The sequence below is a fragment of the Anguilla anguilla genome, chromosome 3 (assembly GCF_013347855.1).
Source record: "Anguilla anguilla isolate fAngAng1 chromosome 3, fAngAng1.pri, whole genome shotgun sequence".
Lineage (NCBI taxonomy): Eukaryota > Metazoa > Chordata > Actinopteri > Anguilliformes > Anguillidae > Anguilla > Anguilla anguilla.
The window spans coordinates 54,244,431-54,269,319 of NC_049203.1; the positions used below are offsets into that span (position 1 = coordinate 54,244,431).

The 24,889-nt window shown below is 41.2% G+C and overlaps 2 protein-coding genes and 1 long non-coding RNA gene across 5 annotated transcripts; all 3 read left to right on the forward strand.

The window, feature by feature from the left end:
* The first annotated feature begins 363 nt into the window (after positions 1-363).
* Positions 364-9,293, forward strand: LOC118223725. Its single transcript, XR_004764489.1, has 2 exons — positions 364-464; positions 8,992-9,293. It is a non-coding gene; the product is annotated as an uncharacterized LOC118223725 (long non-coding RNA).
* Positions 1,542-8,484, forward strand: si:ch211-153b23.4 (uncharacterized protein LOC335392 homolog). Of its 2 annotated transcripts, XM_035410647.1 has the most exons (10): positions 1,542-1,667; positions 2,901-3,014; positions 3,613-5,292; positions 5,421-5,520; positions 5,763-5,911; positions 6,238-6,350; positions 6,893-6,982; positions 7,102-7,224; positions 7,363-7,569; positions 7,738-8,484. In XM_035410647.1, exons 1-9 carry the CDS (start codon positions 1,601-1,603, stop codon positions 7,528-7,530), a joined length of 2,604 nt encoding a protein of 867 aa, XP_035266538.1. In that variant the 5' UTR covers positions 1,542-1,600; the 3' UTR covers positions 7,531-7,569; positions 7,738-8,484. The 2 variants fall into 2 exon arrangements, with proteins under 2 accessions (XP_035266538.1, XP_035266537.1); XM_035410646.1 differs by having other exon boundaries at positions 7,363-8,484.
* Positions 9,294-9,946: 653 nt separating the features above from the next.
* Positions 9,947-14,648, forward strand: LOC118224020 (probable alpha-ketoglutarate-dependent hypophosphite dioxygenase). 2 transcript variants are annotated; one of them, XM_035411169.1, is made up of 7 exons: positions 9,947-10,375; positions 11,154-11,408; positions 11,703-12,012; positions 12,114-12,205; positions 12,400-12,539; positions 13,303-13,407; positions 14,118-14,648. In XM_035411169.1, exons 2-7 carry the CDS (start codon positions 11,219-11,221, stop codon positions 14,208-14,210), a joined length of 930 nt encoding a protein of 309 aa, XP_035267060.1. In that variant the 5' UTR covers positions 9,947-10,375; positions 11,154-11,218; the 3' UTR covers positions 14,211-14,648. The 2 variants fall into 2 exon arrangements, with proteins under 2 accessions (XP_035267060.1, XP_035267059.1); XM_035411168.1 differs by having other exon boundaries at positions 11,157-11,408.
* The last annotated feature ends 10,241 nt before the right edge of the window (positions 14,649-24,889 follow it).

Below are 24,889 nucleotides of genomic sequence, written 5' to 3' on the forward strand. Positions count from 1 at the left end.
GCACCGCTGTTTAACCCTCCTGTTCTGTTCATTTTTCAGGTACAGCAAAAATGTTCCCGGGTCAATGTGACCCGGTGCATGTTTAAACATCCAAAAGTTGTCAGAAACCAGAAAATCCTAATAAACATTGTTTGGGTACCTAATTACTAACAATTCCATCAAAATTTAGTGCAATGGTGTTATTCACCTCTCACAGATCATGGTTTCATTAGGATCATGGTTTCAAATCTCCGTCCAGATGATGAACGCATTGTAGGCCGATACATCGATTATGTTATAAAAGATGCCTAAAGGCCAGCGCGCAGTCATTCGCTTGGTGCTGTAGGACCCCGTTACTTTGTCCAAGTTGTTCCACTTTCTCGCACTTTACAGGTGAGGTAGGGATAATGGATAATAAGGAGAAAGAGTGTTTGTATGTATGTGTGTATTTGTGTGTGTTAGATTGGGGTGAAATGTGTGTGTGTGTATCGGCATGTATTACTATCTTTGTGAGAACCAAATGTCCCCACAAGGATAGAAGGATGAGGAAAATTACGCAAGGTGGGGACCTTTTGCTGGTCCCCACAAGTTCAAGAGGCTGTTTTAGGGTTAGGACTTAGGGTTAGGCATGTATTGGTTGGGGTTAGGGTTAGGGTTAGAGGTTACGGAATGAACTGGGGCGACATAGCTCAGGAGGTAAGACCGATTGTCTGGCAGTCGGAGGGTTGCCGGTTCAAACCCCACCCTGGGCATGTCGAAGTGTCCTTGAGCAAGACACCTAACCCCTAACCCCTAACTGCTCTGGCGAATGAGAGGCATCAATTGTAAAGCGCTTTGGATAAAAGCGCTATATAAATGCAGTCCATTTACCATTTACCAATGTAAGTCAATGGGAAGTCCTCACAAGTATAGCAATACAAACATGTCTGTGTGTGCGTGTGTGCATGCGGGTGTGTGAGTGTGTGTGTGATTGGGGTGAAATATGGTGGGAGGGAGTAGGAAATACCTTATGTCTCACATCTGCAAAGAAAGAAATGGTCTAAATTTGACACTTTCTGACCCCTTTTAGCCTCCACTTTCACTGTCGGGTCAAATGGACCTGAACAGTATCTCTGTGATATAAACATGCAGGGGGGGTTGCAAATACATAAAATGAACCATTTTCATTTCAAATGTTGATTACACTAATTAAGGCCAGTAGAAGAAGTTTCATACTGAAAAAATACTTTTAAGTATTTTTCCTAGATTTTCAAACTTTACAAAGGATCAATTTGACCCGCAACATAACAGGAGGGTTAAATAGGAATTTTATGTCTTCATTTGCTTTTCAAGAATGTATTACTCATTTAGTACTTACAGTTAAAAATAAGTTTAAACATATTTTAATAAAAACTGACTATGAAAGCTACCAAAACAAGATCCAATCTCATAGGGTAACTTCCTTCCGGAAAAATAACACATCTTCAACTCAATTTCTAAAACCTCTCCAATTTCGACTCCTGTATGTGGGTGTGGTTTTAACACATACATGGTTCTGTGAAATGACGCAAAACTGGTGGGTGCTTAAAATGACAGCGACTGAGTAAAACCTGAACCCTTTTGCTACCGGAGTGAAGTCGCGATGGCGGAGCCGCGAGTGGAAATCGAGTCGCTGCATTTCTCAGTTGGTATTTTGGGAATCACTGGAGGTAAATAACTTTTCGTTCTGTTTTTTCCGTCGCTGTGTGCTTTACTAGCTAGAATACGTATGTGCAAAATTAAGGAGTGAAAATAATAGGAGTAATTCACAAAACTTTAAAAGCGGAAATTTAAAACCTACACACAAAATGCATACATTTTTATGTAGGCTATGTACTTTTAACTTTTTTTTTTTTTTTCAGATAGAATGCCCTAGATCAGGTCTTGCACTTGCATTTGGATTGTAGATATTCAGCGACACCCTATGCATGTATTTTGTTCAGTTTAGTAGTGAATCAACGTTTATATTTCTAGCAGTAACAATCTCAGGGAGGTTGAATTTTGTTTTTTCAGTAGGCTAAAGACGAAAACCAGGTAAGATGAGTTAGTAATACCATACGTTTACAGTAAATTATCCGTGTAATTAAACAAGCTTCCTGACAGGTAGCCTATTGCACATTCAGAAATTGACTATTTATTTACCCGTAACGGAAAAGTGTAGTAAAGATAATTATTATATGATTAAATAAAAAAGCTACAGATAGCAGTGCTGCTGATTTAAGTCTTCTGAACCCAACGATCTAGAAATTAGATGTTTCTTTTACGTTTTTCTATCGACTTGATTGATTAACAGTGTACAATTTGAGATGGTAATGTAATATACTGTAGCTATAGCTAAATTTCAAACAACGCACATGTTTAATATGATACTATTATCAGAGGTGGGTAACCCGGCTTTAACGAGTAAAAAGACTGACCATGTATTTGCTCCACCACCATGCACTAAACCAGCTGATTCTAATTAGCATAACTCTTCAGCATGATGGGAGAACTAATTATTGTGATCAGCTGGTTTAGTGCATGGTGCTGGAGCAAATGCATGGTCAGTCTTTTTACTCTTTGAAGCCGGATTACCCACCTCTGACTATTATATAGCCTAACATTCTTGCTGATATGAATACCTTTTTAATGATGGCAAATACTTTTTTTTTTTTAATACTCCATATTTATTAACATTTTTTTGTTGAGATGTGGATAAATCGTAATAGAATTCGAACTTATCGCATGTTTAGATTCATCTTGACCGTCTTTTGTCATCACAGTTCCTGGGAACAAAAGCGCGCGTCTGTTTAACAGTTGTAATTCATAGGGACCACCAGCAGAGGTCGAAGATACCACGATGTTTAGGCAACAGTTTAGCTTTGTGAATATGCCAACTAACTTCTTGTTTTTTTCACGTGTAGGTTCTTTACTGCTTCTTGTGAAGGATTATGCACAGGCTTCCGGAAATGACTTGATCCCCAGTACTGCACTGGGAGTCCTGCTCCTCATCATTGCTGCCCTCTTGGCATATGCAGGTATAATACCCTTTGGAATGGGTGTTAGATACAACTTTAATGAAACTGTTTGAAGATCTCAGGAAAGGGGTTTGTGGGAAAACGTTTAGTGGTAGCAACATCTATTAAACCCATTAAAAACATGTGTTCAGATTTAACAATTAAGAAACATTAAACTATCTTAAGTTTGTCCTCATTGTGACTTCCTCAAGTTCTGAGCTGTCGTGTGAGAATAAATGGTCGTAAATTCTTTCTGTGCCAATAGCAACTGTGGTGGCCAGCACTAGTTGTGCAAGAAGCGTCACATGCAATGATTGCACATCCCAGCTGAATGGTTGCACTTATAGGCAGTTGCTGGTATTACACAATTCGGAGGAGTGCTTGTCTGCACTACTGAATTATGGGAGGATGTTGCAGTGAATATATGGTCTAAATACAATTAGATTTTTAAGGATCAAAAATAAAAATGTTATGGGATCTTTGAAATAAACATGTTAAACATGTGTCCATCCAGTGCTTGTACAGTATATACGATACTTATATGTATTTGAGTGTGCTGATCATTTCTAATCCCCATCCCCCCACCGCCCCCTCCCTCCACCCCCCCCCCACCCCACAGGAGTGCGGCGCAGCCTGTCCCACACCCCGCTCTTTGTGTCTCTCTGTCTCTCCATCTCTGCGCTGTGGTGCGGCTCAGGGCTGGTGTACATTTTGGCTGGGGAGGGGGTAGTGATGGGTGAGGCAGCGCTCCGGACGGCCTTGGTGCCAGGGCTGGCTGCCTTCACGCTGGCGCTGCTGATCATGGGGGTGGTGGGGGTCCTGCAGAGGGAGGTCGTCCTCTCCATCATCGCCTTCTCCATCAGCCTGGCCTGTGCCCACCAGATCGCCGGCCTGTCCGACGCCGGCTTCGGCCTGGGCGCCACCGCCGCCAACTACCTCCTGGTGTGCCTGGTGGGGGCGTACTTCGGCAGCGGCCGCCTGCTCTCCTACATAACTAAGGGGAAGGTGCAGCCGCCAGGGACGGGTCTGCAGAAGAAGAGCAAGCTGACCCCCTCGCAGGCCCAGGAGCTCAATGACGCTATACCCATTGGCCTGGTCATGAACCTGCTGTCCGCCAGTGTGCTGGCCTGCCCCTTGCTGGGCGTGGTGCCGCAGCTGACCCCCGGCCTGGTGCCGTGGCTGTGGATGGCGGGTGTCTTCCAGCTAGGCGTGTGCATTCTCTCCTACCGTGCCATGGACACTCTGGCCGCCACCTTCTATGGTTACACAGCAGTGCTGAAGTTCGCAGAGGGGTACAGCCTGCTGCTGAGTGACTTCAACCTCAAGGTGTACTCTCCCGTGCCCTTCCCCACCGTCTTCTCGGTGCTGTTCTTCATCCTGGCCGTGTTCAGCACACAGAAGAGCCTGGCGGAGGGCCTGTACCAGCTGTTCTACGTGGCCTACTGCATCGCCATTGCCGCACAGCCCCTGGGGTTCTTTCAAGCTGGCACGCAGGGGGTGCAGGCGGCCATCTTTGTTGCGTCCGCCCTCATGCTGCTGGTTACCCTGCACAACATGGTGCTACCCTGGAGGCTGCCCACAGGCGAGGGCCTGCTGAAGGCGGTGCTGAGCCGCACCGGCCGCCTGACCCTACGACTCCACGACAAGGACCTGCACGCCCCCTACCTGGGCTACTCCAAATACGCTGACGCTGAGGTGCTGGGTCACGGCTGCAGCGTCCTCGCGGCCTTCGCCATTACCGCCACGGTGGGCGTCAACGGGCCCCGAGAAGTGCTGATCCTGCCGTGGGCCGTGGTGGCGGGCGGAGCCCTGCAGCTGCTGTGCGGCTCGGTGGCCTTCGCCCGGGGGAAGACGCTGGAGAGCACCGCCTTCATCCTGTACGGCATCATGTGGACGGTGTGGGGGCTGACACGCTACGGAGGGCTCTACGGCACCACCCGGGGGTTCAACATGGCCGTGGGCATCATCTGCTTCATGCTCTTCAACTGCTTCGTGACAGCCGGCGCTCTGTTCCTCAGCAAGGCCTGGTTCGCTTACGCCCTCACCTTCCAGCTCATCCTCATCAGCTTCCTGCTGGATGCGGTGGACGCCTTGCCTTATGGCTACGATATCGGCGTCACCATCATCTTCGGCCTGGTCAGCTTCTATTGCTTCCTGGCCAACCTGTTCAACAGCAGCTTCCAGACGCCGCAGCTTCCGCTGGGCGACCCCTTCATCAAGCTGAGTGGCTTTGGCGGGGGCAGGGAAAGCTGCCCACATGTGCCCGCTCGCAAGGCCACCTCCGTTCAGCAGATCGCAGGTGATTTTTAGTCCCCTCTCACAAGTAAATCAAAAACAACTTTGCTTTAAATTTTATGTTCTAAAGCTGTGCTGCTTGAGAGTGTTCTTAAGCTCTTCATGCTGCTTATGCACTTGCTTCTCTTTCAGAGATCCTGAAGAATGGTGGCACCTGTGGGATGCCCACGGACACGGTGTATGTGCTTGTGGCTGCTTGCAACAGGCCAGATGCAGTGGAGAAGGCCTACAAGTAAGTCTCCCTGGACATGGGTTTGTTCTGCAAGGACTTCCATACCACGAGCAGGCAAAGCTCAGCTGAATGACGGTCCCCACATCATTCCCTTGCCAACATTGCCGGGGAATGTAAATTATGCAAATATACTGCTGCAGATAATGGTCGAGCCTCCTCACCCCACTATGGGTGGGTTGGCTGAATATATAAGACCTTCTCTCCTTCAATTTTTACTGGATTGTTTTGGCTCTCTTCTGCAGGATTAAAGTGCACGCCCAGGACCGGCCCATGTCCATGTGGATCTCCAGCACTAAGCAGCTGGAGCCAGCCAAACACCTGATCAATCCAGTGCTGTGGGACTTCATGGAGGCTGCCTGGCCATCCTCCATCAGCATGGTCATCCCCAGAGGTGGGTGGGTTTCCCCCCTTACATCACCTGGTTGGTTTTCAGAAAGGAGAGAGTTCTTCATTGTGGTTCATAGCTTTTACCCTGTTGCTGGAGCAATTGAAATCGAGAACCTTGTTTAACAATCCATGAGAAATACCCTGTCGTGGGCTGTTAAGCTGACCTGTAACCCTTAGGATTGGAATCCAACACCCACCCACCCCTTCCGCTACAACCAGTGTGTCTTATTCAAAGTGACTTATCTCTTACAGCAGGGTGGAAATCAAACAAGGAACTCACTGGTGTTCTCGCAATATCTTAAACCAGCACTTCCTCATTTCCGTCTGCAGGTCCCTGGCTGGATTGTTTTGGTCTGGGAGAATCAGCAAAGTACATTGGCACACCGCAGAGTATTGCCATCCGAAATCCAGACTGCACTGTGGCCACACACCTCATGGACCTGGTATGCATCTCCCAATTCAGTCCAGCTGATCCTCTACTAGGCTTCCCAGGGCCAACTAAAATGGCCATAAAAGGACCCCCCATCTCAGAAAAATGGATGACTGTAAATCTCTTTAACAGCCAACAATGCATTCATTATTGAGCACTTTGTTGAATCATATACTGTGGGCCTGAATCAGTTGTTTTAGTACAAAATAAAGATACTGTAAATTGCAATGATCCTAATGTTACCACTGCATTTGTTTATAACTGAGTTATGACATGTAATTATGAAATATTTTACTATAAATAAATATTTAATGATTCCGTGGGATCTAGTATTTTCCATTTTAAATTTTCCTCTGTTTTATTATGTGTTGTACAACATGTAATTTGTTCCAAAAACATTGTAGGAAGTGTTATTATTATTATTATTATTATTATTATTATTATTATTGTATGTACACTGTCCTCCACTGTGTCCTTGTTACCTAGAGGTACTAATGTATATATGGAGTAGCCATCTACATCTCATCTACATACTTTCCCTCTCTGTGTTTCTAGGTGGGGCCCATTGCCACAATGTCAGCCAACCCCACTGGAGAAGCGGACACAACACATCATAACCAAGTGTATGCCAAGTTAGGGGATAAGGTAAAGGAAGGCTGCTGCATTAACCAGGCTCTGCCTTTTTCCTTATCTGATGAGGCACCCAATCTCTTTCCCCCTGCTGTGCAAGTGACTGCAGCTGTTCGCATGTGTTCTGTGTCTAGGTGGATGGAGTGCTGTGTGACGGCCCATCGCCTGAGAACATTGCCTCCACAGTAGTAGACTGCACCAAGATTGACAGCGGCCACATTGGCTTCTTCAGAGTTGGTGTCATTCCTAAGTCTCAGGTATTTATCAGTCCTCCTAGCCCTGAATTCCCTTTTCCACTGCAGAGCTGGAATGGGTTAGCTTATTATTAGTGTCTGATCACAAAACTGTTTTTCTTTACACCCAGTGCGATGTGTTGATGTGTCTGCCTCTTGCAGGTGCTACGGATTTTCGAGGAGGTGCAGAAGAAGAAAATGACGGGGCAGGTGAATCCCACCTTTGAGCCAGACTTTTCGGAGCCCATGGAGGGGCAGCAGGAGGAGCTCAAGACAGAGACAGCACACCCAGTAGAGCTGGACCCTGTGAAAGAGGAGGATGAATCATAGGTCCCATGGGCCACTGCAGTTATGCTACCTCTCACCAAGGTAGTGAACCTGAACTGCTTACATTAAAAAATAAATAAATAAATAAAACTGTATATTTACTATAGTGTTAATAAATTAATATGTAAGCAATAACCCTAACTAAATGTTATGGCCAATTAATTCTGCCCCCAAGCTTACTGAGAGCAGATTGCTGTTTCTGCTTCACAGAAGTCATTTCCTGGCTGACTCACTCACAATAACTGGCTCCTCTACAAACCAGGTGCTAACTAAAATTTCTGGGGAACCTTTCGTGGGACATTTTGCACCGAGCTGTGTGACCATAGGTGAAACTGGAATTATTAGAATCAATCTGAACCAATAATCTTTCAGTGCATGTGCAAATGCATTCCTAAATTTAAAATACTTTAGAATATTTTTGCCAGGTTTGATTGTCTTTGTATGTTCATTTAAATTTCTTATTGAAATTAATCTTCCTCTAAATGATTTTAATTTATTGCCTACATACGGTACTATGGGGATATCTTTGCGGAGCTCTTTGTATAATTTGATGATGAACATATTGTCAAATCAATTTTTTTATCTTATAATGTAATCATTTCAACTGTACTATTCTATAATGTGTAAATGCTTTATGATGCTGTTCTACCTGTTTTTCAAGTGCAAAAAGCATGCCTGTATGTGGTGTCTTTATTTAATTTCTGCAGACTAAATTAATAAGTTGATTTTTTTTTTCAAAGTAGACACTTACTACTATATAGTAGGGGTGGAGTAGATGCCACTATTTGTATTTGTATCTGTATTTGTTCAACCAAAAATGTTTTTGTATTTGTATTTGTATTTGGATAAAAACTGGAAGTGTGTGGAGTTTAACCAAAAGCTTTATAAAATGCCAAAACATTATAATCACTGGCACTCCTATTGTTGAGGTATTAAAGCATTTATTCAAAGTCTCAATTTCAGAGAAAACCTGAAAAAATGTTGGTGTTATCTCCACTGAGTCATAAGCCTATCATTTATATGACTACAGCATCCACAATTATTCATCCCCACCCTAAAGGCTTTATCAGCTTCATCAGATGATTGCAGTGAATGAATTATGTGTGATTATATGTGCAAAGCAAGTTTTGATAACACTTAATTGGGAAACTCATATCAAAGCGCTGGTTATTCAGTTGCTGAACAGCATGCTGGATAAGACAGCGACACATTTGCACCTGGGTAAAAGCACCTGTTGTTTATTGTCGGGGGATTGTGAAGAAAATGGCACGAACTGCCTGATTTTTTTTAATTTAAAAAATGCAGTTAGTTTAAGCCAAAATATTTAGTGAAGTCTCGGGAAAGCAGGAGGATATAGCATTTACGGCGCTGGAGTAATTTTAATTATAAAGTCCCCAAAGCACGATGGCATCCCTCTGGCCTATCTAGTGTTAAGGGAAATTCTCACTCGCTCTCTCTCTGCAGGTGTGTGTGTGTGTGTGTGTGTGTGTGTGTGTGTGTGTGTGACTTCTGAGCAAATCACATCAAAGATATAGGAAAAAAAGATCTGAATCCAAATAATATTGGGCAGATTTGAGAGGAGAATCTCATTTTGGGAGATCTCATTATTCGAGTGTTGCCGAATATGGTATTTGTGTTCTGCGCCTCCCTACTACATGGGAACAATCACCTCAGTACAATCATATGACATCCCATTCACCCTGTAAATATACAGGAACATGTACAGTGAGCTCCATAAAGCTTGGGACAAAGACATTTTTTCTTGATTTGCCTCTGTACTCATATTTTGCATAGGTGTCCATATTTGTTTATTTATTGAAGCATACTTACTCTCTTAAGCATATTCACTCAGGGGAAAACACAAGATCTCCACCCCATACATTTTTTTTTATACCTGAGTTGCTGAGTTCTATTATCTTTCCCGTGTGGTCTCTCTTCCTGCCATTGGGATCTACACGACACATAAGTGGCACAGTTTTTTATTTAGACAATGGAATAGATTAAACAATACTTCAAAAAGTTAGGTTTCACCAACTAATAGCAATTACACTACCTCCATATGGTAATGTGGATGCTCAGACCCAAATGTAAAAATTATTTTATATTTTAACTTCTTAGTGTTGAATTTTTCAAAATTCACTGCTGGATCTTCACAAGAGGCTTTTTTCCTGGTGAATTTTTAACTTTGGCTTTAGCGGAAATACCCTATGAAGTAATAATATATGGGAGAAATTCCAGGGCAACAAAGCGTTTAACTCCCAGAAAATTGTGTTGACAAAAAAAAAGGAATTTCTGGGAAATCAAAACATGCAGGATGTACATTAAATAAGCATGTATAGATCAAGCACTGCCACATGCTGCAATGTTTGTTAAAGCAAATAAGTAAAAGTTAAAAATGTAAAGTTAAAAATACCTTGGATATACATGTGACGATAGATAAAAGAAACCCTTCTTTTTCCTGGCAGTCACACCTACAGTTCGCTTTCATAATTCATGGGAAAGTATCGTAATTCACTTCCTGGAAAACCCCTTGATTCATTGGATGGACTAACAGTATTTAAGATTCCCTGATCCAGCTCTAGCAAGCATCCTTCTCTCAGCTCTCACATCAGCTCACCCATCACTTGGGAGTTCAGTGATTTTTTTATTTAAGAGAGGATAGATAAGCTTAGAGACTCAGGTTGCCTGCTTTGATTTTGTTGGCACTCCCGTATTTTGCTTAGTCTCGTTAAGGTAGTTTTCAGAGAACATTTTGCTTCACTTGGCTGCATCTCCTAGTGTTGATTCAAGGCTCGACCACAACACACTGAGACACAGTGGTCCTGGACAGTGACATTTTCTCACACAGGTAAGATTCTTCCTCCACAGATTTCAGGTACTGTATGCTTAACATAACCCCTGTTTTTATTTTAGTTGAAGCTGTTAGAATTATTGGCTGTTCTTATGTGCTCAATATTTTATCCACTATTTAAATTGCCAGTTCAAAGATTTTATTCAATCAAATTTTGACCTGCCGAAATTTTTTTAATTCATTAATTGCACTACAGGGAAAGGGGAGGTGTGAGACCACAATATTAAAATGATGGTGGCAATAATTATCACATGGACTTTTGCCTCAGTAGTAAGTTAAATCAGATTTAACCTGTTTGCCATCAAGAGACTTAGTGTAACTGAATAGATGCTGGGATCCAATGTGAAATATATGCCAGCTGAGTCAGCAGGTAAACAGCAATAATCTTTATTTTGCTGCTGAACATGGTGTTCTGAACACTATTCTGGGCACTGAAGTCAAGCACTGTTGCAAGGCTGATAACGTCTGCATTTTGCAGGTCCCCAAAGGGAGGGGGACTCCCTCTAGTTTGCTTAACCACTGAGATGTTTTTGTTTTTTTCCCATTAAATCTTTAACACACCACAGTTCTCCCAAGCACCTTGGAATTTTTTGTCTCTTTTTGTCAGCCCAGGTACATTGAGTAAGAGTGAGAACAAGAACAAGAGTGAGAGAGAGAATATCAGACAGGGAGGTTGTTGAGGAGGTACATATTTCACCCTGGCTTTTAACGAACTGAATACATATCTCTCTCTCTCTCTCGCTCTCTCTCTTTTTCTCTCCATCTCTGCCATAAGCAGGAACACACTGCACATTTTGAAAACAGCCCTTAGTTTGAGGTGACAGTTACTGTGGAACAAGAATGAAGGTACAAGACCGTGAACCAGCCGGTTACCAGGAAAAGGAGACCACCACACAGACAGGGGGCAGCAGAGCATCAGACATAAGTGCATCCTATGCACAGCAGGGATTCCTCTCAGGGCTGCCTGTGCTAGACGCCCTAGAGCTGCAGGCAGCCAGGGAGGCATTTGAAAAGCTGGAAAGGGAGTTTGGTGAGTATCAACTACAGGTAGATAATGAGAAGGCAGGGGGGAGGGGTCTTCCACCTTAGATTTGCTCATCAGGTAGCTTGTAAGTGGGCGGTCTTGGTCCTTTGATCACCTCCAGGATACAATATGATTAGGAAGACAGAATTGCTACCGTATGTACATTGGACTGGATTGCCATATTGGTTCATTTTTTTTGCACTGTCCAGTAGACAAGGAGTGAAAATGATTAGAAGTGATGGGGTTGGTTAGGTATTTGTGCTGTATGTTTTAAAAATGCATATGTTTGCCTGTGCACAGGTAAAGAGTACACCCAGTACAGTCTCCACAATGTCCATCTGCAGTACGACTGGGTGATGGCCCTAGCAAAGCACCCCAAGGTCCTAGAGCCAATCAGCACAATCCTCGGGCCAGATGTCATCTTGCTTGACTCCCGCTTCATCTGCAAATATCCTGTTGGTGCTACTTCCAAAGGACAGGTGGGGAATGGCATCACTGTTGCCAAGCAGAACAGTGCACTCGACAATGAGGAGGGGAATTATGGGAAAGCTCATGTTGGACAGCAGGATAAACCAGGGTTGCCTTTTGTTGCCTGGCACCAGGACATGAGGTGAGTATAAAAGAGTATGCAGATTGTGATTCACACCATTGGCACAATTATTCATAAGCAAAGTGTATATCAGTGGTGATCAGGCATATGATTGTTTACAGATACTGGGGTTTGGCTGGGGGGCCAGTGCTCTCAGTATGGCTGGCTCTTGATGACGCTTCGGAGGACAATGGAGCCCTGCAGGTCATTCCAGGTATTGCCATTTCTCAACAACCAATATAATCATCTGCTTTCCTTTTCTTGCTCAGAAAATGTGTTAAATATATATTGGATCTGGGATTTTTCATGAATTAGCAGGACGTGGGACCTAGTTTAGGACCGTATATGGTGCCTTAGCAATGCTTAAAGATGTATATGTGAACTTCAGGCTTTGTCTCTCCTCTACAGGCAGTCACTGTTCTGGGCTCGTCCCACACCAGCCCTCACCCCGCTCAGGAAACATGCTGTCTGTCAATCAAGAGATCCCAGAGGAGCTGGTGAAAACTGATGAAGCTGTACTTTGCCCACTGCTGGCAGGGCAGATGTCTGTAAGTGTGACTTATCAACATCTGGTAAATCTCCTGTATTTCTGGACTCCTGCCTCAGACTGTATTGTTTGAGCAGGCCATGACAGTGTATCACTCATATCTATCAACAAAAAAAAAAACTCCCCTTGGCCAAGAATACAAATGCAGGGCAGTTGGTGTTCTGCTGTAGAGCTGGTTACCATTCAAAGTTTGGTAATTCCCCACATTTTTATACCAGATGTGGGGAATTTGAGATAGATATCACACCTAGCACCATAGTGCTGGCAGAGCTCTTTGATGAGTGATAAGGGTTTGGGCACACTTCTGTAGTTAAATGGTGAAAATGGCAAGAGTCTTGACATAGTGTGGCAGTTTGAAAGCTGTGATGTCAGAACACCAAATTGAACAGCTTACAAATGAAAATAGTGCACTGTCTCAGTGGATGCAAAATGAAGTTGCATAGAAACTCACAGTGCATTACAACCCCGAGCCACTAAAATATGGTACATTTCTGTCAATCATTATGCCTAGATAATCAGATTGAATTTCACACACTTGTAAAAATTGCCTTCATTCACTGTCTCTGCTTCATCACTGATAATTGCTTGATCAATATAGATGATTGTGGTAGTTCAAAAGGGATAACTGTTTGACATGTGGTTTGACACAAGGTCTAACTATCTCTTGTTGGTGGAGGGCTGAAGGACATGTGAGAGAGCAAGTGTAGACAAAATGGTGGCACTAGTTATGACCTCTGAACCTTGACTTGAGCTGCTTGTGCTAGGTGCATGATGGACTGCTGATCCACGGCAGTGACCCCAACACGTCAGGAAGAAGGCGCTGTGGGTTTGTGATACGTTTTGTCCCCACCTGTGCCTATCCCATTCAGGTGAGTGCTGCTATCCCCAGTCAGGAATTTTTTTTTCTTTTGGTTAATACAACTTTTTTAAAGCATACACAGCCACAATTACTGGTGCACATTTTTTTTTTAATTATTGAGGATAACACAACAAATTATGTTGCATAAAGTGATTTTTTAAAAATCTTTGTGCATGCACTCATGTGTGTTCTACTATAAAAACTTTTGCTATTAACTTTACTTGTATTTAGATGGGCAGATTAATGCATTAAAATTACCTGCGCACTGAAGCTTTGTCAGCGTGTGAGCATAAGAAGGATGGCAGGCAATTAAAAACCATTGCCACCTGTACCTCTAATTGGTATTAGTCAGAGAGTTCAATCATTACATCACAGGCCATTATCTAACAGTCAACAATGGCAAGTAGATTCATTCAATGTAAATACATTATTTTATCACTCAAAAGAGGAAATTACCAATGGTATGATACCACAGAACACTATCGCATAAAATACATTTTCTTCTTATTTTGGTTCGCTAAGATCCCTCTACTCCAAGAACATGTTTGATTGTTTATGGATTATCTGAAGCACTTCCATGCTTTTCTATGCACGTCTTATGCAGTATAAGATCTTAAGTCGTCCTCCTCTTACTGGCCTGCATGGCGTAGACTGAATTTGATGAAATAACAAAGTAAGCATTGATATGAACTTATTATGTGTTTTGTGTCTCTTTGCTAGGACCCGGATCGTCCTCGTAGTTTCAATGCCACAGTGCTGGTTTGTGGCACTGACAAGTTCAGGAATTTTCCCAACAATACCCCAGAACTGTAGAAGGCTGTGAGCACCACCATCCAGTGCCTGCTGCCTCCTTGAAGATGATACTTTATATCATTCTCTATCATACCGAGCTTTGTTTTATGCACTTTATGTGACAGAGATGCACACTCGAATAACTCACGATTCATTGTTTATCTGTGGCATGGCTTGTACCATATCCAGAGATCAAAGCAAATATGTTCACATGGAGTTCAGGCAGAATCTGTGTTGTGATCTCATGAATAATGGCAAGAATTCTGGCATCTGTGGTAGTCACATAATTGTATTCAATGACTGTTTTACTTGCGACTGTCTGATGTATGTTAACCAGTTCATAATAAGCAACCCTTACTAAATCCAATAATAGCCTCAACTTCATTGTTACATGCTAAATATCAAGTTCATTATGTGTTCTTTTTCTGCTTGCATACAATAAAAAAATGAACTTCATTATCAAGCCAATAAGCTGGATGTCTCATCATTGTTTATATGGATGCAAATCCACCTTAGCATTATTGGATTGGATGGCCATTGTCACCAGAACAGCAGAGGCCTCATGGATCTCTGTCCCATCGTACACTCCACACCCTGAGAGCACCACAGCTACACTCTTCATGGCTCCTAAGAGAAACGTACACAGATACACTCAGGAGTTAGCACCCACCTCTGTATATTGGGCCCGCCTGTTTGTTTGTTTGTTTGTTGCAGGAGGTCGATGGGCAGGTTTGGGAGGGTTGTTAGCTGGGCCCTGCAGGCTGTAAAAGATGGCCACATCGGCCAGCTCTCTCTTTTCCCCCACTCCTGGCTAGCTCCATCGTCAGTTTTATTTTGGTTTCTTTTCATTTGTATTTAACAAATCCTCATAACATGTTTCCCAATTATCCTCACACTGTATGCACCGACCGCTGATCCAACAGGCTCTCCCACAACATTTTTTGTTTACATTTTCGTTTCTGGCTTAAATACAATACACCTGTTGATCATATCTACCATCTTCCTGGTTACCCACAGTGGCGGACTCAGGCTGTTTGAAGGGCAGGGGCAAAAAAATAAAAAGGGCACCTACTGCACAACATGGGGCCCGAACAGTGTGCAAAAAGCTATGATGCATTGTGTTTTCTCACTTGGAAGGGCATCTAAGAGGGCACTTCATGAGTTTTTTTTCACCACAAAGGCACCTGTAGGGCACCTCAAGTTTATCCCATTGTAAGGGCACCTATATGGCACCACATCACATTTTCTCCACTGGAGGGGCATCCATTAGGAAACTTCCCCACATTCTCACGCATGTAGGGACACCCTTTACAGCACTGCACCACATTTTATCCACTGGATGGGGCACTACTCTATTAGAGGAGCACCTAATTGGGCACTACATGATGTTTTCTCACCTGTAGGAGTACCTTATACAGCACTGCATCCCATTTTCTCTACTGGAAAGGGCACCCTTTGGGACACTGTCATAGAGGGCACTTCATAACGGCACCCTTTTCCATTGGAAGGGCACCTATAGGGAACATCAAGCTTAGACCATTGTAAGGGCACGTTATAGGGCACTGCATCATGTTTTCTCCACTTGAAGGGCACTCATTAAGACACGTTATCAAATTTTCTTGCTCTAGAGGGCACATCATCATAATTTATTGCATGAAGGAGCACCCCCCCCCCCCCCCAAGCCCACCAGTGGTTACCCAGATAACATTTAAATGTTTTTACATTGTAATTGTAATTGTTTTACATATGTAATTGACTTGCCAAAAGAAATGAATGGTAACATAAAATGTACGGAGTTGTGAAAAACTGAATTTGAATAGCCTAGGTGTACGTAAAATCTTGGCCTCAAATGTAAGTATAACTTCCTTGGATTTATACTCAATACTTTGGCTATATATCCCAGCATCCTTTTGGCCTTTTTTTTGTTTTACTGCCACAGCACTGTGCCTAGAACCTTAAATGCTTTGATCAACCATTATTCCCAGATCTTTTCCATATTGAGCACATTCCAAATTTGTTCCTCCCACAAAGTAATCCTGCCTAACGTTTTTATTTCCCAATATGCAGAACTTTACATTTCGATATATTAAATTTCATTTGCCAGGTATCTGCCCACTTCTGGATTTTATTTAAATCTTCTTGGATTACATTAGTAGATTCCAAACTATTAGCTGTGCCTCCCAGTTTTGTATGAACTGCAAATTTGACTAATGTACTTTCTATGTCCATGTCAAGGTCATTGATATACACGAGGAAGAGCAGTGGTCCCAGTATCAATCCTTGTGAGACTCTACTTCCAACAGTTGCCTGCTCAGATAATATGCCTCCTACTACTCTTTGTGTTCTACCCTGTAGCCAGTTCCGAACCCACTCTGAAATACGTCCTCTAATTACTACTGTCATTTTACTAACAAGTCTCCCATGTAGTACCTTATTAAATGCTTTTTGGAAATCAGATGGTACCAGAAGGTTTGTTAAGCATGACCTTCCCTTGCAAAAACCATGCTGCGTACCCATTAGGATGTTGCTATTTTTCAAGAAATACTTCCAACTTGTCTCTAATGATAGATTCCAGTATTTTACATGTGGTTCCAGTATCTTACATGCACAGTTGATTTACAGTTGATTCGTAGTGAAATATATGATTATGTTATGATCTACAGTAATGAAATAAAAAGAATTTAAAACATGTGTTCAGTTCTTCTGAACAGGAACTTAACAAGCACTTTTTGGTAAATTCATGTGAATCATATGCTTTTGTTAGCTGTTTAGAATGCATGTGACCAACGATAACATCTCATTTCTTAATAAATGGGCTACTTTACATGTACACATGGGTTAAAGCAGGAAAAATTTTGGGCAAGATGAGGAAATACATTAATTGAACATGTCTGTAAATACCGCACCATTTGTTGAATTGCTGCAGTAAAAAAAACTTAAGTGAAACATGTCTATGCTGAATCAAGATAATAAACAATCAATTCACTCTGGGGAAAACACAAGATCTTCACCCCATACCTTTTTTTAACCTTCCTTCTTCCAGGCTCTTTCTCTCCCTACCGTTGTGATCTACACATGACATGAGTGGGTAATAAACACATTAATATAGCTAGCTACACCAAGATGTTAGAGATAGTAAAAGGACATATTATTATTATTGTTTTCAGCCAGGTTAAGTACCTTGCTCAAGGGTACAACAACAGTGTCCCAACCTGGAATCAAACCTGTGACCTTTAGGTTACAAGACCAACACAAAACAGCTGTTTCTGAAAAATGTTAAAATATATACACGTGCAAATACCATGAAATAAAAGCAGGTTGTCTGTACTCTTGTATCATATTCATCTTATGATCGCGAATCCAAATCACTTCAGTATACAGCAAAAATAGCCAATTTCAGTATAGAATATATTGAATAGATTCTGTGGCAATAAAATGTATTCAGTGTATCAGAGTATCAGAGCTCTGAGAATTTTGCTGATAATAGATGAAATATCAAAGAAAGCAATTACGCTGCTGGAGTACTACAGGTATAATTTCAACGAGGAAGTCTTTTTAAAATTATTATGAAAAACCGAATGTGGTGAATGTGGGATACATCACGTACAGGTAGAGGAACTATTTTTTTTCCTGGTGTGACACATTTGTGACACATTTGTGAAACAATTGATTACGTCTTGCCCACTTTTTCAAAACACCAAGTTGGCAGTAATTTATTGTTTAATAAATGTGGGACTTGTCCCACTGTCTGTATTTTATGATTGGGGAATTCTGAACACTAACATGGTGTGGGAGAGTTAGATAAACATTTTCCTGGTGTTTTGAAAATGTTTATTTATTGAACCTTGTTGACTATCTGGGTAGTTAGCTAGCTGTCTATGGATAAAACGATTTCATTGTTTTGAAAGGTATTAGCCACCCATATTTTAAATATAGATTTTAGCAATATCTCTGGGTGATCAAAATATATTTTACTATGTTCTTCCCTGAACAAATAACAGCATAATCTAATCATCTCTCTAAGAGGAACACAACCACACCATGGTCAATAAGGCCAATGCGGTTTAATGGTTAACACCTATTTGTTGCTGATTAATTGTTGAAAAAAGAGCACATTGTGCTTAGAAATGAGGCAGATTGATCATTTACAGAATTGCCAGGCAGTTTTATTCTTCCTTTGTCGAGGAATTGCTTCCTTGTTTAGTTCATGCTGACATACTGTTAAACTGAAACCCTAAATTACTGTAGTAAGTAATAAATTAAAGGAAATCTACAGTCTATTACATTCCTATGTACTTACCACAAACACTCAGCTTCTAAAATTGTGTTTATGGCTTTAGTCAGGTCTTTCCTATCAGCCAGTCATGCCATTCACCTTCTGGCAGGGTTTTTCTGATGGTATGTTGCTGTAAACAATGACTATATTTGCTCTATTCGCACGGGACTATTATTACCTGGGGACTTCATGTGATTAGAAATTACCCTCCCACGTCAGTATTTCGTGCGGCGCATTCGCACGGGATAAGCGAAGTCTGTATTTTCCTCGAATTTACTGACATTATCCCCCCAGATATGATTGAAAATGTCAAGGCTCTGCTCTGCGTAAGAGTAAAATACGACCTCAAATCACAGCGATGCCGATTCGCACGGGACTAATATTATCAGATTACCTCTGTGTTTGGCGAAATATGGTAGGTAATTTGCGGTGGAATTTTTACTTTACAAATTACAGACATGGCAGATTCGCATGGGATTAAGATCACAGACGACCTCCACAATTATTAGAAGTTAATAGAGGTCCCCAGGTAATAGTAGTCCCGCGCGAATAGGGCTTAAGTTTGGAATTCTATGCCATTCTCAAATACGCTTCACGTTCTATCAAGAGTAATCCACTGATCGATGTTTGATGAATCAAGATCTAGCCCAAATCTCACATCCAGGACCACCATGTAAAAGAGACCTACATCCCAGCACACCAGTCAGTGACTTTCAAGAAATCACTTTATTGCAATCCCACACTAGCAGCTCCACAATCTTGGAAGGCCATTTTTAAGAAGTTAGGGCCTTCCAGGTGCGGTGTCGAGCTGGGTCCCACAGGATAAAGTTTTGTAACAGCATGGACTAGTGAGTGGGGTGATTCATTGAGAAGGGTTTCTTCATATAAGAGCATTACAGCAACTCCTCTGGACATTGAGGAACCTGAAATCTGCCTGCCTGCCTGCATGCATGAAGTGTCTTCCCCTGACATAATAACAACATAGCTCAGCTAGTTGACTGCTGTCATAAGGTTGATAGAACTTAGTTGAGTTATTAAATTTAAATTAATTTATATTATTTTATTATTTCAAATTTAATTAGGGGGTCACCCTCAGCTACCCTGTTAATCGCACAGCACTCTGAATACTGAACCCAGAATAACTGGAGATCACCCTTTATCAACCTCAACATGCACTTATTAATTCAAATGCCTCTATTTGACTTCATTGGTGGATCATTCCATCAGCATGAGAGAGGAAACACAAACACACATCTACAAAAATATATGCTTTAATGACAAATAATTGTTATTATAGTTAAGCAGTTTGGTTGTAATATGGGATAGGGTACTGGCACAGTACAGCACGATACAGTTCAGTACATAATGCAGAATGTAGTGACTAGTCAGACCTTATAGTATTAGTATTAGGGTTCATAAGCGATATGCTCTCTCTCAACAAGGTTGCTGGGTATCTCTATACAGAAACTCACTATGAATGAACTAATACCATTTTACGCACATAGAAACTACAGAGACTACAGAGAAACAACTTACAACTGCCCTACACTGCATTGCGGACGCTGAAGCACAGCTAATCTGGATTATTCAATGACTAACCACAATGCACGCTATCCTTCAGTTTTACATACAAAATTAAGCCTGACTTGCAGTTGGCTTTCCATCTGATACCAAAGGCGTTGAATGGGGTTGAGGTCAGGGCTCTGTGCAGGGCAGTCAAGTTCTTCAAGGGCACAACAATCATATTGTACCACCTGAGGTGTGCCTCAGTTTATCTCCTTTCATGTCAATCTAGTATAGTAACAGCTTGAAGTGAGGGCGTTTAGTTGTCAATGTGATTGGCAAATATGTATAGAGCAAATAGGTTTTTATTGAATATGTTTCAGTGAGCCTTCATGACCTGTTTGCATCATATTTCCTCATTGACTCCGAGAAGTGTTTCAAGAAAGACTTTCAAGAAATCTCTTTATTGCAATCCCACACTAGCAGCTCCGCAATCTTGGAAGGCCATTTTTAAGAAGTTAGGGCCTTCCAGGTGCGGTGTCGAGCTGGGTCCCACAGGATAAAGTTTTGTAACAGCATGGACTAGTGAGTGGGGTGATTCATTGAGAAGGGTTTCTTCATATAAGAGCATTACAGCAACTCCTCTGGACATTGAGGAACCTGAAATCTGCCTGCCTGTGTGAGAATGCATGAAGTGTCTTCCCCTGACATAATAACAACATAGCTCAGCTAGTTGACTGCTGTCATAAAGTTGATAGAACTTAGTTGAGTTATTAAATTTAAATTAATTTATATTATTTTATTATTTCAAATTTAATTAGGGGGTCACCCTCAGCTACCCTGTTAATCGCACAGGACTCTGAATACTGAACCCAGAATAACTGGAGATCACCCTTTATCAACCTCAACATGTACTTATTAATTCAAATGTCTCTATTTGACTTCATTGGTGGATCATTCCATCAGCATGAGAGAGGAAACACAAACACACATCTACAAATATATATGCTTTAATGACAAATAATTGTTATTATAGTTAAGCAGTTTGGTTGTAATATGGGATAGGGTACTGGCACAGTACAGCATGATACAATTCAGTACATAATGCAGAATGTAGTGACTAGTCAGACCTTATAGTATTAGTATTAGGGTTCATAAGCGATACGCTCTCTCTCAACAAGGTTGCTGGGTATCGCTATACAGAAACTCACTATGAATGAACTAATACCATTTTACGCACTGTAGTAGCCAATAATGTAATAACTACCGTTAATGAAATAACTGCCAATAACATAATAATTTTTCTGTTCTTAATGTAATAAAAGTCAATAATGTAATAACTGACCAATAATGTAATACATTTTCTGAACCAATAACGTAATAATTTTTTGCATATAATGAAATAAGTTATTACATTATTGGCTGGTTATTACATTATTAGCTGGGTTTTTAAAAAATCATAAAAAATGTGATGTATTGTTTATAAAGTGTCACACTTCCATGACACTTACCCTTGTTTCCTCTTTCAAATAGCTGCTCAAAAACCTGACCACACGCACGCGCGCACACGCACACACACCTACTCTCTCTCTAGGAATTATGACTATTTATTTGTTTGTGGTGCTTGGTTAGACTTATCTCTAGCCCTGCCTTCTACTCCTTAACCATTTGAGTACCAAATGAAGTGCGAGCACATATGTTTGAAAACACAGACAATTACTCTTATGTCATATAATATGAAATCTATACCTCTTTGAAGATGCTTTGTCCACGAATACAAAGACCACCATTTCTTTTCATGAAAAATATCATCTTTAATTAAATGTATTTAAACAACTTTTTCAAGCAAACTGTTTCAACCACACTATTATAGCTATTCAGCACTCTCTCTCTCGATGTATATATACCAAACCTGACTCCTGAAAGGTTACATGAAAATGTATTACCAAATCAGAATCCTTGCCCTATTGACATCCCTGGCTAATTGAATACAGTCATGACAAGCTCAACAAAGAGTCTAAAACCGAAGCAAATGATATCTATAGTTCATTATTTTTTATTTTTGCCATTTTCTCCAATTTTAGTCGTTATACCAATTCTCTGTGTGTATCACGGTCCTGGTCGTGATACACACAGATGTTGATCTGTTGATCTGGGGAGGGTGTAGACTACCACATACCTCTGATACATATAGAGTCGTCCAACTGCTTCTTTTCACCTGACAGTGAGGCAGAGGTGGGAGTAAGTCACACTTGTGCAAGTCACAAGCAAGTCTCAAGTCTTAACCTTCAAGTCTCAAGCAAGTCCCATGTCACTGTGTTTAGACTCAAGCAAGTCAAGTCGAGTCACTAGTAAACGTCAAGCAAAACAAGTCAAGTCATTGCTCAGGTCAAGCAAGTCACAAGTCAAGTCACCATGAAAGAAGTGCTTAAAACAAGAGAGAAAGGGGCACAATGGCAAGCCATGTCATGAGAAAACTGCACCTGTTAGTGAGTTAGTTAGTTTCTACAACTAGGGATGGGCATGGTTAGGATTTTATCAATACCAATACCACTATTGATACTGCTTATCAATACCAATACTTAACAATACTCTTATCGATACTTCCTAATTTGGAGTGCAAAATACATGTTGTTAAAATAATTATCAGTACTACTTTTATATTAGTTTGGGCAAAAAATATTTAACAAAATAGTTCTGTTGAAAAAATGACACATATTGTTTTCTGAGACAAAACATGATGCTGGGACCAATTGGTATAGATACTGTAAACGTAATGTGTATCAAGAGAATGTTTAGTTCTTTAAAAAAGGGACGGTAAACCATCCTTTATTATTATGATAAAACTGAAAGATGTGTTACCAAAGTTATCTTTGTAGGTCATGTTATATACTATATTTTACAGTTTAGAATTTTGCATTAAGAGATTGAAAGTTGAGCACAAGGGATAATAGTGCCAGTTTGGTTGAAGACGTTATTTAAATACACTTGATTAAAGATTATATTTTTCATGGAAAGAAGTGGTGGTCTTTTTTATTTGAGAACACAGCATCTTCAAAGAGGTATAGATTTCATACTATACAACATAAGAGTAATTGTCTGTGTTTGCTAACATGTGTGCCCCCACTTAATTTGGTACTCAAATGGCAAAGGAGTATAAGGCAGGGCTGGAGATAAGTCTAACCATCAAGTTACACAAACAATTAATTCCTAGAGAGAGAGAGAGTAGGTGTGTGTGTGTTTTCTCAGAGTTAGGACTAAGATTCAGGGGTCAGGATTGGCCTGGATTTTGAGCAGCTATTTGAAAGAAGCAACAGTAAGGGTAGGCCTAAGTGTTATGGAAGTCGGACACTTGATAATAAATAAAACTTATACATAGTGATACAAGTATATTATTACATTATCCCTAAGTGTTATGGAAGTTGGACACTTGATAATAAATAAAACTTATACATAGTGATACAAGTATATTAATACATTATCGGCTCCTATTATTACATTTTTACTGATTTTTTTAACCCAGCTAATAATGTAATAACCAGTCAATAATCTAATAATTTATTACATTATGTGCAAAAAGTTATTACGTTATTGGTTCAGAAATTTTATTACATTATTGGTAAGTTATTACGTTATCGACTTTTATTACATTAAGAACGGAAAAATTATTACGTTATTGGCAGTTATTACATTAACGGTAGTTATTACATTATTGGCTGCTACACGCACATAGCCTATGATTAGTATGAGACAGACAACAATCAGTTACACTCGACTCATAGCACAAAGTTCTTCAACCATACAATTAGGTTTACGGTCTAGCCGCTGTCTGGCTACTGCTGGGTCTGTATGGACGTACACATAAATAACTAACGGTAGGTTAAACTTTGAATTATGGCATTACTTATGAGTCGGAGTGTGGAGAGGAGAGGAAGAGAGGAAAGAGGGAGGAGAAAGTGATCCCCGAGACCCAGCTGGGGGCAGCACGCGCTAAGTTCAAAGCCAGAAGATGCTGCTTGAGACAGGCCAGCTTGATCGGCGACACCGGTCTCCCAACACGAGCCCGTCAGTACTTCAAGGCGTAAACACACGGTTCCAAAGCGGTGCGAAGTCCAACAGTACAGCGATCCAGGGTTATTCGGCGGGGACACCGAGGCTAGATGGTAGCTTCCTAAAAATCAACCTGAGCCACGGCTCAGGTACGGAGGAAAAGGTAAAAATTGAAAAAAGAAAAAGAAGAGGGCTAGCCTCGGTGGTCATTGACTTAAAAACCGAACCGGGAGAGAGCGGTCTGAGCTGTCATTGCCTGTTTGGAGGGCACACCTTCATATCACGTCTGCCTTTCCCATTGTGGGGCGAGTTTCAATAACATTGGTAAGTATTTATTCAATTTTGATCTAGTTGCATAATTATTTAGCAATGCAAGAAAGGTGGATATACTTTGTACCCTGACCTTCGTTGTGAATATTAAAATATACCCATACCAAACATGATTACTTTAAGTTCAGGTTACGAGAAGATGAAGAATTATTTCTAAGTCGTGCAGGCTAGGGAACTAAGAAACGTGATACTGTAATATTCTAATAGCCTACACTCACTTTGAGTTTTTTAGACCTGTTGGATATTGTAATTGTATTTGCTAATTATTAAATTAGACTTTGCTCCATTATTAAATTAGACTTTGTGAATGGAGCGGCCTTGAAATACTGACGGTGCCCGCTAGTCGCCGGTGGTGCTCTATAGGGCTATGCAGCAGTTATCTAGGCACCGAGTTGTCACAGTCCAGAGATTTCACACTGTGGGGGGTTCACACTGCGAGCGTGGTTAACAGCAAATGAACATTTGTTACTATGCCTCCTCTATGTGCAAGGACGTTGTTAATCCCCCCCAGTGTTATCTATAGCTTTGATCTTAGAATTAT